The sequence below is a fragment of the Odontomachus brunneus genome, unplaced genomic scaffold (assembly GCF_010583005.1).
Source record: "Odontomachus brunneus isolate Ranch 3 - 2012 unplaced genomic scaffold, Obru_v1 Obru_scaffold_043, whole genome shotgun sequence".
Lineage (NCBI taxonomy): Eukaryota > Metazoa > Arthropoda > Insecta > Hymenoptera > Formicidae > Odontomachus > Odontomachus brunneus.
In genome coordinates this window covers 813,552-827,665 of record NW_022639493.1, presented here as the reverse complement: position 1 = coordinate 827,665, position 14,114 = coordinate 813,552, and the positions used below count along the sequence as shown (strand labels likewise).

Here is a 14,114-nt window from a genome sequence, read left to right as displayed (position 1 = left end):
CTCACCCCGCCTCGTTTCGCCTCGCCTCACCTCGCCCCGCCTCGCCCCCTCTTTTCCACCCTTGGCGATCGAGTTTTATTTTCATGCCGACACTAAATGTCAAATAAAAGTTTCCACACGCAAAAGTTTATTTCGAAATAAAACATTATGGCTGACGTGGAGTGCTCGCAAAACATGCTTACTGAATTCGTCGTGCTTGTCGTCGCGCGTCGTCGATAGGTTATCCGTCTTCCCCCGCGCGAGATCTCGATGGCACTCTCGTCATATATCGTTGTCGAAGGGTTAAAGATCGCATAAATTCCACGTAATTGCCGCGGCTTTAATAAAAATAGCGCCATTTGAAGAGAGGGATTTCAATCGCCGACGCGAAGAGTGAGAGAGCGAGAGAGGAGAAGAAAGAGTATCAAAAACGAATTTTATTTCCCCCGTCATGAGAGCTCTTTGGTGGAATTTTTCCCGAATTAACGCTCGGGTGTATGGGACGCCTCCGATATTTCTTCGCACAACACGTTATACGATTTTGAAATTGATTTCAACGCCGCGCGGATGCTGATGCAATGAGGACAAAGTGTCAAGGGGAAAAGAGAGAGAAAGAGGGCCAATGTTGCGTCGGGTTATCGGTGTGTTTACCTCGTCGGCTCGCAAAATCCGCCGACGGCGGACCACCTCCATCACTTGGCAATTTTCTGAATCCTCGCGTTGATCTGTCTGGCTCGATGTATTTCGCTGATTTATATTTTCAACCGGAGATAATCGCTGACAGTATCACGGAGGAGGCGAGTACCGAGCGTCCCGTCCTCTTTCTCTCCTCCCTCTTTATTCTTCCTCCTCCTCCACCACCACCACCATCTCCTCCTGCTGCTCCTTCTTGTCTCTCTCCATTTTTTTTTTCGTAATTTATACCGAGACGCTTAAACGCTCGCCTTGACCTATCTACTTATAAATGGCGGTCGTTTGTCAGGCTTTGCTAAATTTCCCCGGGTTGGCGCTGCCGAGCCGGTTGCTGCCACGCGAAACCGAAGCGACTTCGCGAAGCGAACGAACAGTTGGCGCAAAAACGTCATTTCCATACGTCGGAATTCTATCTCGCGCGCGCTCGTCTTGCATTAATCCCCGCGCGTCCCTCGCGCTCGCAACGTCGACGGATTCCCGTCTGTTAACCCTGTGGGATGCATTATTCAATTTTTCAAGCCCGAGTCCCCCGAGCGTTACACGCGCAACATAATTCGGCACTTAAGCGTTCGTATGAATTTTCATGAAGACAGTATTCGCCGAAGAAGAGGTCGTTTATGTACACGAGATACTGCAGCATATTCGACGGTGGTGTGCGCGCAGGCCGGAGAAATTGTCTCGACCGAGCCGAGTCTCCCCCTGACGAGGTGAAGGGCGAAATAGTCGCGACTGTGTGAGAGCGCGCGTCAAGGCCCGCGCCACGTGGCCGGACCACTAAAAATCGACGCCTCTTCGCTTCCTGAAATATCTTTTCTCGAGCGTCGTCGGTCCATCGCTCCATCGTTGCTACGCGTAACGGCTCGGTGACAGTCCGACATCGTCGCGACGTCGCGCTGTGTAACTTCTTCTCCGTTTCGGTCGCGAATTAGCGCTGGGCTGTCCGCAAATAGCGGATCGTATTGTATGTACCGTGCTTGCTAGCAGCGCGCGTTCCCTCGAACCGGCTTTGTCGCGAGTCCTCTCGTCGGCTCGGCGACGTTTGACGAGGAGGAAGACGGCGACGACGAGCACGACGATGACGACGACGAGCTCCGTCGTCGGTTAGACGTCGTCCGTCGAGTTTCTACCGCGATCGTGTCTCGGGACCGACCACCCCGCCCGCTTCGCCTACCCTTGAAGATATTCCACGCCGTCGGCGAGTGATATCTTCATACCGTCGTGACGGTGAATTATTGTCCGCGGCCTTTTTCAGTTCTCCTCGCCGTGGCAGAGGGACTCGCATTCTAGAGACGCGACGTGTTCGTGCGCGTTCTCTCTCTCTCTCCCTTTTTCTCTCTCTTCCCCCCTCCCTTCCTCAGACAGGAATCGTACTTACGTTGTTGGTCGCGAATAAGTGGAGCTTGCGGCAGGCGGAGGAATCGCGAAAATGGAAACGCTCGCAATAGTCGTGTAATTTATTATTCGATATTTATTATATCAGAAAATTGTGTTTCACCGCGGAAAAATATTTACCTGCTCAGAGTGTGTCGCTGGCTACTTGTTCGCTAAGCTATATTGTCGCGATATGCGAAGACAGCAATTGGTTTTTTTTATTAAATGTTTATAGTCCATACACACACTTATACATGAATACAACCGTGCGTCAGAAGAAAAAGAAGAAAGAGAGAGAGAGAGAGAGAGAGAAAAGAATTTGCCAGAGAATTTTCGAGTCGATGTAGCTGAAATCAACGTTTTATCGCACAGCCGTTCGCGTAAGAAATGCGAGGGACATATCGAGCGTTCGGGGATGCACGGTAAATATCCGCGGTATGTCGATGAAGATATCGGCTGTATTAATTCAGCACTCGGTTCAGTTCTTCGGCGAGGCCCTTATCGCGGCACTTTCGCGATACGGAAACGAGGACGTAGCCGCGGCACAGAAAGGTCGAATTTCAAGCGACGTGCCGTGTATATACGCGCTTTCGTCCCCAAGTGTCGTTCCGGCGACTTTAACGCGCGTATCGGATTAATTCGGACGCGATAGCGGCCGATTCGACTTGGCGTCGCGTAATTTTTGCGATTCCACCGCCGCGATCCTGACGCGCAAGAGCCCGAGGGATCTCGCTGCAAATATATATCGCTCATGATATTCTCGCGTTGTCGTCGTCGTATCGTCGTAACGATTTCGCGATTGCACATTTTTTCGGATTGGCATATCCTCTCCTTCTCGCGCTTGGGTTGATTCCAACGCACCTCGATAATTCTCGGACACACGACTGTCCTTGTCCTCGTAATGTGAATTATTCGAACAGCGATTGAAATGAAATTAACAGCGGGCGGAGAAGGGGTTAACATTGTTTTTTTGCATGCTGCGCTTACAATCATACGTTTCCAAAACGCGTATTCGAGAGAAACGCGAGAAAGAATGCGCGAGAACGCGCTTCACGTTAAAATCCATCATGTTACAACAATTTCATAATCAGCGTATTCTTCATTGAAACGCTATGTACTTATAACTGGCGCCTCAGAAACATAACACTGCAATCAGTGAAATCTCGCTGAAAAGATCCGTTAATAGCGACGACTGTTTTTATTATTGATGCAGTTTGCAAAAACACAGATAGTACCATTGCATACAAGTCGTGTGGAGGTCGTTAATTGCGTCGCTAAATGCAAGAAGTTGGATACGAACGTGTAACGAATTTGTTCCACTGCTACAGATTTTGCAGCGAAATGTTACTTCCACTTGTCAGTGGAACATAAGATGGAAGAGCACTCAAGTGGAAAAGTTTCCACTGAAAATCGGTGAATATTCACCGATTGTCAGTAAAATACTATTCTTACTGATTCAATCAGAGACATTTTTGCCGATTCACTTTAAGAGAGAAAGAAAGATGATTCATCTCCGTTTGCTCTTACGGGACGGAACTACACGTCCAAGATGGATCGAAATTAGGCGAAGTGAGGCGGTGCTCTCAATATTTTTGCAGCGTCACCTCGTAACGGGTGCAATCGCGTACTTCCGGATTACATTGAATGTGCATTATCTACCTACCTTTTTCTCTAATTCTCTTTCTCCCTCTCTTCCTCTCAGCTAGTAACAGTCGTTTCTTTTTTGTTTTCGCGGCGGAATTGGCGAGCCCGACGCTAGAATTAAGCAATTAGTGTTAATAATCGGCTTGCTTTCGTTCGCGCGCGAGCTGCCGTGACAAGTCGAGACTCGGGAAAAATCATTGCTTCCGTCCCCGATCGATCAAACGATCGATAGAGACGATGGGCAGAGAGAGGCTTTTCCATTCGTCGGGCTAGCTCACTTCCCTCGCCATCGCGATTGCGTCGAATTTGTCCGGCAATTAGCGCACCGTTCTCCGCTCGTCATCCGTCAGTTTTGCATCGCGACACGAGAACTTTATTGCTGGAAATCACACAGACTCGACCGGTGTTTCGCTTCTTTTTGCGGTATTCTGGAAGGTCTCTGCGAGTTAGCGCGGCTAGACTTGTTCGTAATTGAATACGCTGTTATTTATTACCGGTCGTACCGGCGGTATGTAATTAATTATGTCTCTCGTGGTGATTAAATCTCATACTTCTTTCTCCCTCTTTCAATGGCGGCGAGTCGCATCAGACGGGGCCGAGAAAAACTTGTAAGATCGCGCATGTGCGCGCGAAGGTTTCGGCATTCTTAGATATATGGATAGAGCAGGCTGAATTAATTCTCGAAAAAAATTGTAAAATAAAATGTTTCTTAACACATTGTTAACACATTGTTAATCGACGAAACAACTCGTGCTTTGTTGGACGTCATTCAACACGGAGAGAATTTCGTAGTAAAAATTGCTGTTAAATTCTTTCCTTGACCGATATTGAGTCGATATTTCGCGCTAACTGATTGTGCTTTCATTTGATATATACTATTAAAAAGTTTGTTATGTCTCTAAATCTATCTTACCGGCAGTCTATTTATGCACTGAGAGAAAAAATATGTAAGAAATATTTATTTGGTGGATATTTATAACTGGTATCTGTTTTTAAATCTAATTTTTTTATTTAAATAGAATAAATAATCGCTTTCATGAAAAACTAAGATTTCAAAGAGATGTATGTTTTCTTAATGGAAAAATATTTTATAGCAGTGTAAGCTTGGTACTTATTGAATAAATTTTTCACTTCTTAGATATTTTTTCTCTCAACATAGAAACATAGTAAAATTGAAAAAAATTATATGAAGAAGAAGAAAAATATCTGTAATTCTTTTCGTGTGGCCGGCCCATGAATTTGGTTGTGTTTCGAGGATGATTAAAGCAAATATTAGACAATGTTGGAAACATTATCGGTCAATAATGTTTTTCGAGGAAGGAGTTTTACGAATTAATTATTCGCAGTTCTAAACTTTTTAAAGTTACAGTTACATTAGTCCCTAAAAAAAAGAAACACTACTTTGCATCGTGAATACGATGTGATTGATGGTCGGAGCTCACGTGCGCATCGATGACGCGTGCATGAGGACTTTTATTTTCTAAATCTAATTGCACCTCGTGCGAGCACGCGACCGCAGACCGCGATGACGCTATATCGTGCATCCGGTTTTAGAACGCGGTGTCCTTAGAAGCGCCAGCTGATGTTCGTCCCACGAACTTGGCAGTGCCACGAGACTCTTTACATTGTTGTGAGTTTACTTAAAAAAAGAGACGTGACATTTTCTCGCGACAGTGGTGTCCTGTGGTGTCACCTTTCGAGCGTCCACGTGCGCTTTCGTCCGCATCCTTACGTCAATCGTTCTAAACGCGCGCGCGCGATTCTAAATTTATGAGCCGACGGCAGAACCGACGGGGAGCCTATATTTATGTAAGAAAGAAGTTTAAAGAAAGGATCGCACAGTATTCAGGAGGCACTGGCGGATGATAATTGTGCGGAGCGTATGCTTCTTTTTACATTAGTGAGTGATAACTCACTGTACAACACTTATCTAATCGAGAGCGCATACACGACATCGTTGATAAATCGTATCTTTGTGAAAAGTAAAACACCAATATAAATATATAAACCTATTGGTGTACACTCAAATATTTCATGAATTTTCGTGTGCTTATCAAAGAAATTCAACATTCTTTAGCGCTGAGCGCGCATCGAGTAACATATCGGATAGAGTCATGAATAATTCCATTGTTTCTTGAAAATTTGTGCAAAGCACTTTACAATGTTATTCCGATCCTACGTCTCTCATGTTAATGACGACTCGTTCTCGTCTAATCGATCGAAACCTCCTGCGCGTAGATGCCTGGAAAAAGGAAGAAAGAAATATTCGCCGTCTCTGCGTCGCTCAAATAATAATTATGTTTATTATCACATTACATTTATATACTCAACCCGCTGATTTCATCCCCTTGACAATTTGTGATAATTTAAGTTTAGATGTTGTAGATGTAAAAGAAACCCGGACAACGGGGGGTAGTTTAAACCGGTATTACATACTTGTTATTTCTGCATGAAGCCTCGGTGATGAGTTAATGAGTGCGCAATGTTTATGATTGCAGTATGACGATGGCGGGCTGCACGGGGGTTACCTCGAGGGCGGAGGTGGCGGTGGTGGCGCAGGGCTCTACGATCCACACGGTAGTGCCCGTGGCGTTCCCGGTCTTCATCACAGTCCACACCTTGGGGGAATGGGTCCAGCTCACCCCCAGTATCCACCGCCCCCGCCTCAGCCGCCCCAGCACGTTCTCGCGGCGGCAGCTGCGGCCGCAGCCTCCGCGGTTCCGGATGTTCACAAACGCGACAAGGACGCCATATACGGGTGAGTGAAATTTTCCTGGTCTCTTTCTCTTTACATCGCGTAGTATCTCTCGCGTATGCCGAAAGCGCAACGATCTACTGATAGAACGAGCGAGCGAATGAGTAATATTACTCGGCGATAACGAAACGCGACTTCTAAATGCGCGGCTTATCGCGCGATTACATGCCCACGCTTTCGACCGCGGTCTCATCACGGGCCACTAATTTGCGCGACATAATTTTACACGAGCTTGAGGATATAAGCGCGAGCGATTACGTCTAATCGCGCCGGCGATTAATATGGTAATCGGCCGTCATCGTCGTCGCTCCGCAGACACTCGCTCCGTATTCCGCGTATCTCGATTCCGCGCATAGCCGCAGGCCGCCGGTCGCTTTCGTGATAAACGTTCCTTCGTTTCTCACGAGCGGCGGAGAGCCAGGATGCTCGGGCTCGCTCGCGCGAGGCAGGTGCGAGAGCGGCGGTCGTCGTGGGACCAACTTGAAATGCATATAAATTCGTCGTGGCCATTTGATTTTCTGAGTCGGCCTGCCCGACCTACCTCAACTCGCGTGCCCGTAACGGACAAGCCGCGTCGTCGAATCGCTCCGATTTCTTCCAGCGCTTTCGAAAGGCGACCTTTTCTCTTTCTGCTTCTTCTTGGAGCGTTAGCGCAATTGCTGCACACATATGCGGACAAATATTATTCTACCGCTAAGAAAAGCGATCACTCAGTTTACTTTCTCTCTATCTGGTAATGCTTGTCTTGGTAATGCTCAACAAAAAGTATTTTCTTGAGAGAAATATAATGGTCTTAAAATATACTCGTTACATTAAACTTAAGATAAGCTCGTTATTATGTACTCAAACAAAGAATTTCTTCTTTTTGCGAGAATATTAGAAAATTTTGTTGAAGAAAAAGTTGGTTCGGTTCTATGTAATAAACAAATCGCATTTTTATTTTAATTTTATATATATTCTTCGTTGAAATTTACTAAAATTCAGAATATATTTTTAATAAATTTGATGCTTATGATGAACTTAAATGATAGATTTGCGGACATATAAAATCACGAAATACTTGAAACAAATAACAGTTACTTGAGTTCAGTATGTTTTTTTTTCTATGTATATACCTCGCAGAAGGCAGAAAAAGATATTCCTATTTTGTTGACGAAATATTGACGTGGTAAAGCCACGTTATATTAGTCTTCGAGAGGGCACGCTGTCGTGCGATTGTTTGCGCGATATTGAAATCGTTATTTTCAACGGGACTCTTCCGTGACGACCGATATCGTTAGTCGATCGTATTCTGTTTCAAGGAAATATTTGTCCCGTTTGCCGCGTCCCGTAATTACCGAAGTTGCATACACTATTGGCAAGAATGTGTCAATAACGTCGAGTGATTGGGCAAAAGGTGCTAAATTATCGAAATGTCCAATAAAAAGTATCGATATACTCGGGTCCAATGTATCATTAGAATTCTCAATCCCGTAATAATGTTGACGTTGCATTTCGAAGCGGCGCGCTCGGTTTTCACGTGCGATATCGTTTTTGCGATACACGGCGAAGTCGAACGGAATATCATTACCATATGGTTAACTCGACAGATAACCACGTTTCAACGAGCTGTTCCCGCTTTAACGATACTTTCCGTTCTTCTGCGACGGTGATGTCTTTTATCGACAAATATGAAGACGCATCCTTGGTGTATTTTTCTTTCTGTGTTCTTTTTTTAGAGCATATATGAATTTTTCTCATTAGTTTCTTGTTCAACGCTATACGTAGACTCGTGAGAATCGATTCGGGAACAGATTAAAGAATATCGGGATGAATCTTAACAGGAGTTTATCTCCATATATCAGTTTAAAAAATAAACGATACGTTTTGTTTCTCTCTTCTGAGATTGGTAGTCGGGCGAAGCGTTATTAGAATCACTGCGAATCGCACGCATTACAATGAGTACCGTTTTCCGCGGCGCGCCGTGCGTCTCCCTTATACTTACTTTAGAAAATTAGCATGTAGTAAATCCTTTATAATAGGTTTTGACAGAATGTGTGTTTTGGAATCAATTATACATCCCGGTGTATTGTTTGCGCGAGCTACCTTTAGAAAAGGCCGTCAACATCCTGCTTGGAAGACGAGTAACACTACCAATTTCGCAATTACATGTTCATCTCTTCCTCGCACTCGGAGAACACTCCGGGTAAGATCGTCTTGACTTTCTATCTTAACCCGTTATAATTTTCACGAATTGTGAAATACTCGCCGCTTTTCTTTCGCGCGTTACTACGCGACGAACGCGTGTGTTGGCGCTACAAGATTCCTCATTAAAGAGGAGGGTGTGAAATTACACTCGGGGTACCGTCGCGACACTTCGTACAAAGTGCACGTGATGGACAGGTAATACGTAACACAAATAACGATGGCGACCGTACGAACGTCTCGGGATGCATCCGCGTCTCCTTGTTGCATTGCATTATTCTTACATCTCGTCTCATCGTTAACGTTCCCGCATTGTTCCCTTCGCGTCATCGCGCTTGCTCCGTGCACGCTTTCGTGGCACGCGCATCATCGGCCGTGCGAGCTCTCGAGACACGTCAATTGGCCGTTTTACGGAGCGGCTCGGTCGTGTTCCGCGTGATTTATAACCGCGAGATGCCCCGATTTCTGGTGTACGTCCTAGAACGGGAGCCTCATTATTCCGTGCACCCTGTAATTTGTCCATTCGTCGTGTGCCCCGACCCCGAGGAAAGGAGATTCTTCCACGACTTTCTCGGAACACCACCGTTGAAAAAGAGAGAGACGCGGTTACGCATGCTCTTTCGCCGCAGCGAGAGGGACGAGGAAGATCTCGTTCTACAGCGGTATCTTATAAACTCAGGTTACTTTGAGTCGAGAGAATTGAGAAGTTTATTCACTTATAAACTAAAATGCTTGTAATTTTACGTAACGAATTTATCGTAGTGAAACACATTCGTAGTTAAAATTTCACGCGATTTGAGTAGCATTGTACTGAGTGAAATGTGGCAAGATAGTATTATGAAATTAATATTAAAGTAACATTTATTATTTAGATAGTGAAATAAATATATAAAAGCGTCATTTTGTTCGATAAACTTCGATAGCGAAGTTATAAGTAGCTTCCTTGATGAGCTACTGAAAATACTCACCCTTGTGAGCACTCTCTAAAAGTACATACCTGGGGAATAAACTCCTTAAATCTCGCATTCGCTTGGAAAAGGGACGGAATCGAGGCAGATATTGCTCGTTGTAGAGTCGTCCTCGTGTGGCTTTTAATGCGAATAAAATTTTTCTTTTTTCAGAAAAGTGTAACTGGAACTTCATTTACATTCTCTCTTTCTCTCTCTCTCTCTCTCTCTCTCTCTCTTTTTCTAGGGTTATTTTAGGAAATATCTATGACCTCAGCGCGTGCCACGTGCGGTTTTTTCTTCTCGCCGTGTTAAAAGAGAAACCACGACGCCGAGAGAATATTTTTGCGTTCGTATATTCGCGCGAGGTGATCCCGAATTTTGTGGAACGCGTGCTCGAGGACGAGCGCGCGCGGATTGAGTCGTCCGATGTGACGATGGGAAGTCCCGTAACCATTTTTGTCGCGTTTCATTCGGATCAATTAATTCGTCTATCGGGACGCGGGGCGCCGCGTCGGCTTTCCAACGTGCACGAGAAGATTGATGCCGCTCGGGCTCGAGTACAACGAGACACGCTGTATATAGAGAAAAAGTCAGGGACGCTTCGAGACATTTCAATAAGACGATTTTTATATTGGTACAAATACACAAGTCTATAAACTTCTTATCGCAACGAGTATATGTGTTATAAAATAAATACCAGGTTACTTTTATCGCAGATCTCCATTAACAACTAGAATTCTCAGTAAGACGTTTTGTAATGACATTCTAACATCAAGTGTTACTATTTAGCTTTGTTAGATAACGTTTCAAACTCAAATATTCTTTGTTTCGTATAATTATTGTTTAAATAGAAATTATTCTACAAAAAATGTGTTCATCCAAATCGAAATTTTCGTCAAATTATATATTGATCCTGGCAAGTTACGTCAAATATGAAGACATAACGGAGAACTTCAAGATGTAACAGATTATTTTTTCTTTTTTTGTGCTGCAGATGGTTATCGTTGCTTCTTTAAGATTTAGAGAAGCTTTTATTTAAGAACTATTTAATTTTCGATTATCTCAATCGTCCGTCTGTCTGTCTGTCGCTCGATGAAATAATAATCGACGCGTCGTTTCCACGGCCGTTGATTTAATTGATATAACTCGCGCTTCTTGCGCGAAAGGAATGCGGATAGTCACCGTCGTCTTCGTGGCGCGGACACCTCGCAAGAAGAGTAGAATTCACGGACATCTCGCGCGTTCCTCTCTAGTAGTTCTCTCGGGTACCCGAGTAATATCTGTGCGGGGCGCTGTAAAAATTACGAACGCCGCGCGGCATTTTGTCACAATCGCCGTTCGCGGCTCCATGGCTCGAGGCGGAATTGCCCGGTGAGAGGGATGGGGGAGAAGAGAGGAAGGGAATGGCACTTGGAAACTTGGCGTAATCACGTCGTAAGATTCACTCACTCGTCTTTATAGCTGAAATTTTGGGACGCGTATATCGTTGGCGCAAAACTTCCATTTACCGAACGACGTCGCACGATCTGATCGTGAAGAATCGTCGATTAATCGATTCGCGTGATTCAATGTGAGCAACGAGCTCCGCTGGAATTAGCCGTTGGTCTAAGTGCCGTGTAATCGTTTGAATTTGCATTGGAAATCGAAATAATCACACACTCATTTTTACCTTTGGCACTCTTCTTTTGATCTCTTCTTTTTTCCTTCGATTCTCTCTCTCTCTCTCTTTCTTTCTCTCTCTCTCCCTCCCGTCCCACCGACTTTTTGACTCCAATGACTCGTGTTTCGTGCACGACCGTTACGATTACTTAAACATTATTACGATTATGATTCGCGTTTCATCCGCAAGAAAATTGAAAGACGCGTTCTCGGTAATTGAGGCGTCGTTAACGAAATGAAGCCGTGCGCGAAAAAATGCGTCGCTGTCGTTTAGCAAATCATAAACCGCGACGCGGTGTGAAATCGACGGTGCAACAATAAGGGCTGGCCGAAAGAGCGTCGATATATGAATGCGAGAAAGAGGGAAAGAGAAAAGGGATTGCGGGGGAGGCAAAAGGAGAAGAGAGAAAGAGAGAAATAGAAAGAGGGACGAGGGGCGGAAACCGCAAAACCGCAAACATCCCCCGTAAGGCGTCCAACGGCCCAATCATATCATTACCTTTTGCGGTCCCGTCATTCTGACACCTCGTTTCTGCCCGCCGTTTGTCATCGACATTGTACTTTGTTGTTGCGCCGACCGTCTTTGAAGAAACGCGCACTTAAAGCGCGTCCCATTCGAGCGCGGTAACGCAACGCGCTCGGTGGTTTTCCTGACCGCGTATAAAACGGGAAACTGCACAGGTGGCGGTCGGCTGGCCTCGTGAAGACCTGAGAGAACGCCGAGATCATCGCGGCGCCTCTGAGTGAGACTGAGCATTGCACAACCTATTTCTTCACTACTGAATATTACTTTGTATCGCACATAATTCTCAAAAATTACACGGAGTACTTGACGATTTAGTTGTGGCATATAAAGTTTATTCGCAGAAACAAACCTCATATTTCGCAGAAATAAACTTTATATATATATATATATATATATATATATATATATATATATATATTCAACATTTTCAAATATTTTTTCTCACCGTACGAGTCACCGATGTGAACTTAGCGCCCAAGTTAAAAATAAAAAAATGTTTATATAGGTTTGTACCTCGTTTGTACCCGTTTGTACTACAAATTGTTTCGTTTGTATTTAAAGGGTTAAAAAGTTATAGAGGTGCAAAAAAATCACCAGCACCCAACATTAAGATATTTAAAAATGGCCAACGCCATTCGAATTGTACCCGGTACAAACAGATACAAATGATGCTCTTTCGAATGGCGTTGGCCGTTTTTAGATATCTTTAAAATTTTAAAATTTGTGGCGTTTTACATTTCCCGAATATAAAACAATTCTGTATTTCCGGTTCCTTTGAGGTACAAACGATTTGAAAGGAGGTACAAACGGGTACAAACGATGCTCTTTCGAATGACGTTGGCCGTTTTCAGATAGCTTGAAAAATAGAGGAAGTACCTCTTGAGCGTATTTTGAAAAGACTGTATTTCCGGTTCCTTTGAGGTACAAACGATTTGAGAGGAGGTACAAACGGATACAAACGATGCTCTTTCGAATGACGTCGGCTGTTTTTAGATATCTTTAAAATTGTAAAATTTGTGGCGTTTTACATTTCCCGGATATAAAACAATTCTGTACTTCCGGTTCCTTTGAGATACAAACGATTTGAAAGGAGGTACAAACGGGTACAAATGCTCTTTCGAATGGCATTGGCCGTTTTCAGATACAAACGGTACAAACGGGTACAAACAAAGTACAAACCTATAGTATAAACATTTTTTTATTTTTTTTAACTTGGGCGCTAAGTTCACATCGGTGTACGAGTCGACGCGTATTAAAAGCACGGCGGTAATGAAGCATCGAATTTTTCGCCTAATGACGCAGCGTGAGACGAATCAACCGAGTAGAAATTTTGATCCCGCTTGATCGGCCTAAGTATTCCGTTTAACGTCTACTTTGATACTTTGAGACCTATACATCAATCTCTTTTGATTTTGTTTACTATGTTGCTGCTGTAATTTCGTCGAGAGGTCGTCTTTAGAAACCCAAGTGGCGTTTTGTGCGTTTTTCTGTGCCATTTGGAGGCGCCAAGTAGGACATCAATTTCCACGCGTACTAAACGTACATTGATCCTTCAGAATATACAGATACTGTTGGGCTTGCATTTCGACTCGGGTACGCTTATCGAGTATACGTGATCGGTGCTTCCGGAATAAACTCTCGAGAGGTCGCGGAACGAAAGGGTTGTCTGCGAGGATAATCTCGCGAATAGGTAGTTCGAAACTTAGCTTCGGGACTCATTAGAAGCATAAAAGAGACCGCGGCGTGGTTGTTTTTTTCCTTTTTCTTTCGGCATAACCGAGCGCGCGAGCACGAGGGATCGGAATTAACAATTACCGCGCGACGTCGCGTTAAATCGATTATCCGCCGTCGCGGACGACGGCGCGTAGGTAGAGTCGTCGGGACGAGAAGAAGCCGGCAGGTAGAGGACGATAGAGATATAGACAAGGAGAAAGAGCAGATGGGGGGGAGAAAGACTATGCAGGCCACCGCGGTGACGGCAGTGCTTCGCTGCAGCGGCGGAGGGAACGGCGGGAGGGGGAGGGTAGGATATTTTTTTTTCGATCAGCCGGTAGTGCACTTCGGTTCGGTTCTGTGTTCGGTTCCGTTCGGTTAGGCTCGCTTAGATGTTTCGCGCGGGAGTTGTTGCTCGCGGCGGCCGCGTCAATTTGTCGAAATTCGTTCCGAATCGTTTTATGTCCGGCACGCCGTTCGCGAGACGCGAACCCGCTACCATGCGCACACAACGCCTCCACCTCGCCGGCTACCATGAGCTTTTGCACCAGCCGGCCGTCTGTCGAACTTCTCCACGGGTCCGAACAAGAGAGAGAGAGAGAGAGAGAGAGAGAGAGAGAGAGAGAGAGAGAGAGAGAGA

The 14,114-nt window shown here is 44.9% G+C and overlaps 1 protein-coding gene across 4 annotated transcripts in view; it reads left to right on the top strand.

Moving 5' to 3' along the window:
• Positions 1-14,114, top strand: part of LOC116844593 (homeobox protein homothorax) — a 550,706-nt gene that overhangs the window by 49,400 nt on the left and 487,192 nt on the right. For all 4 annotated transcript variants that reach the window (XM_032816349.1, XM_032816350.1, XM_032816348.1 and 1 more), the window contains exon 2: positions 6,186-6,445. In XM_032816349.1, coding sequence (XP_032672240.1) covers positions 6,186-6,445 — 260 coding nt within the window. The remainder of the gene's footprint in view (positions 1-6,185; positions 6,446-14,114) is intronic.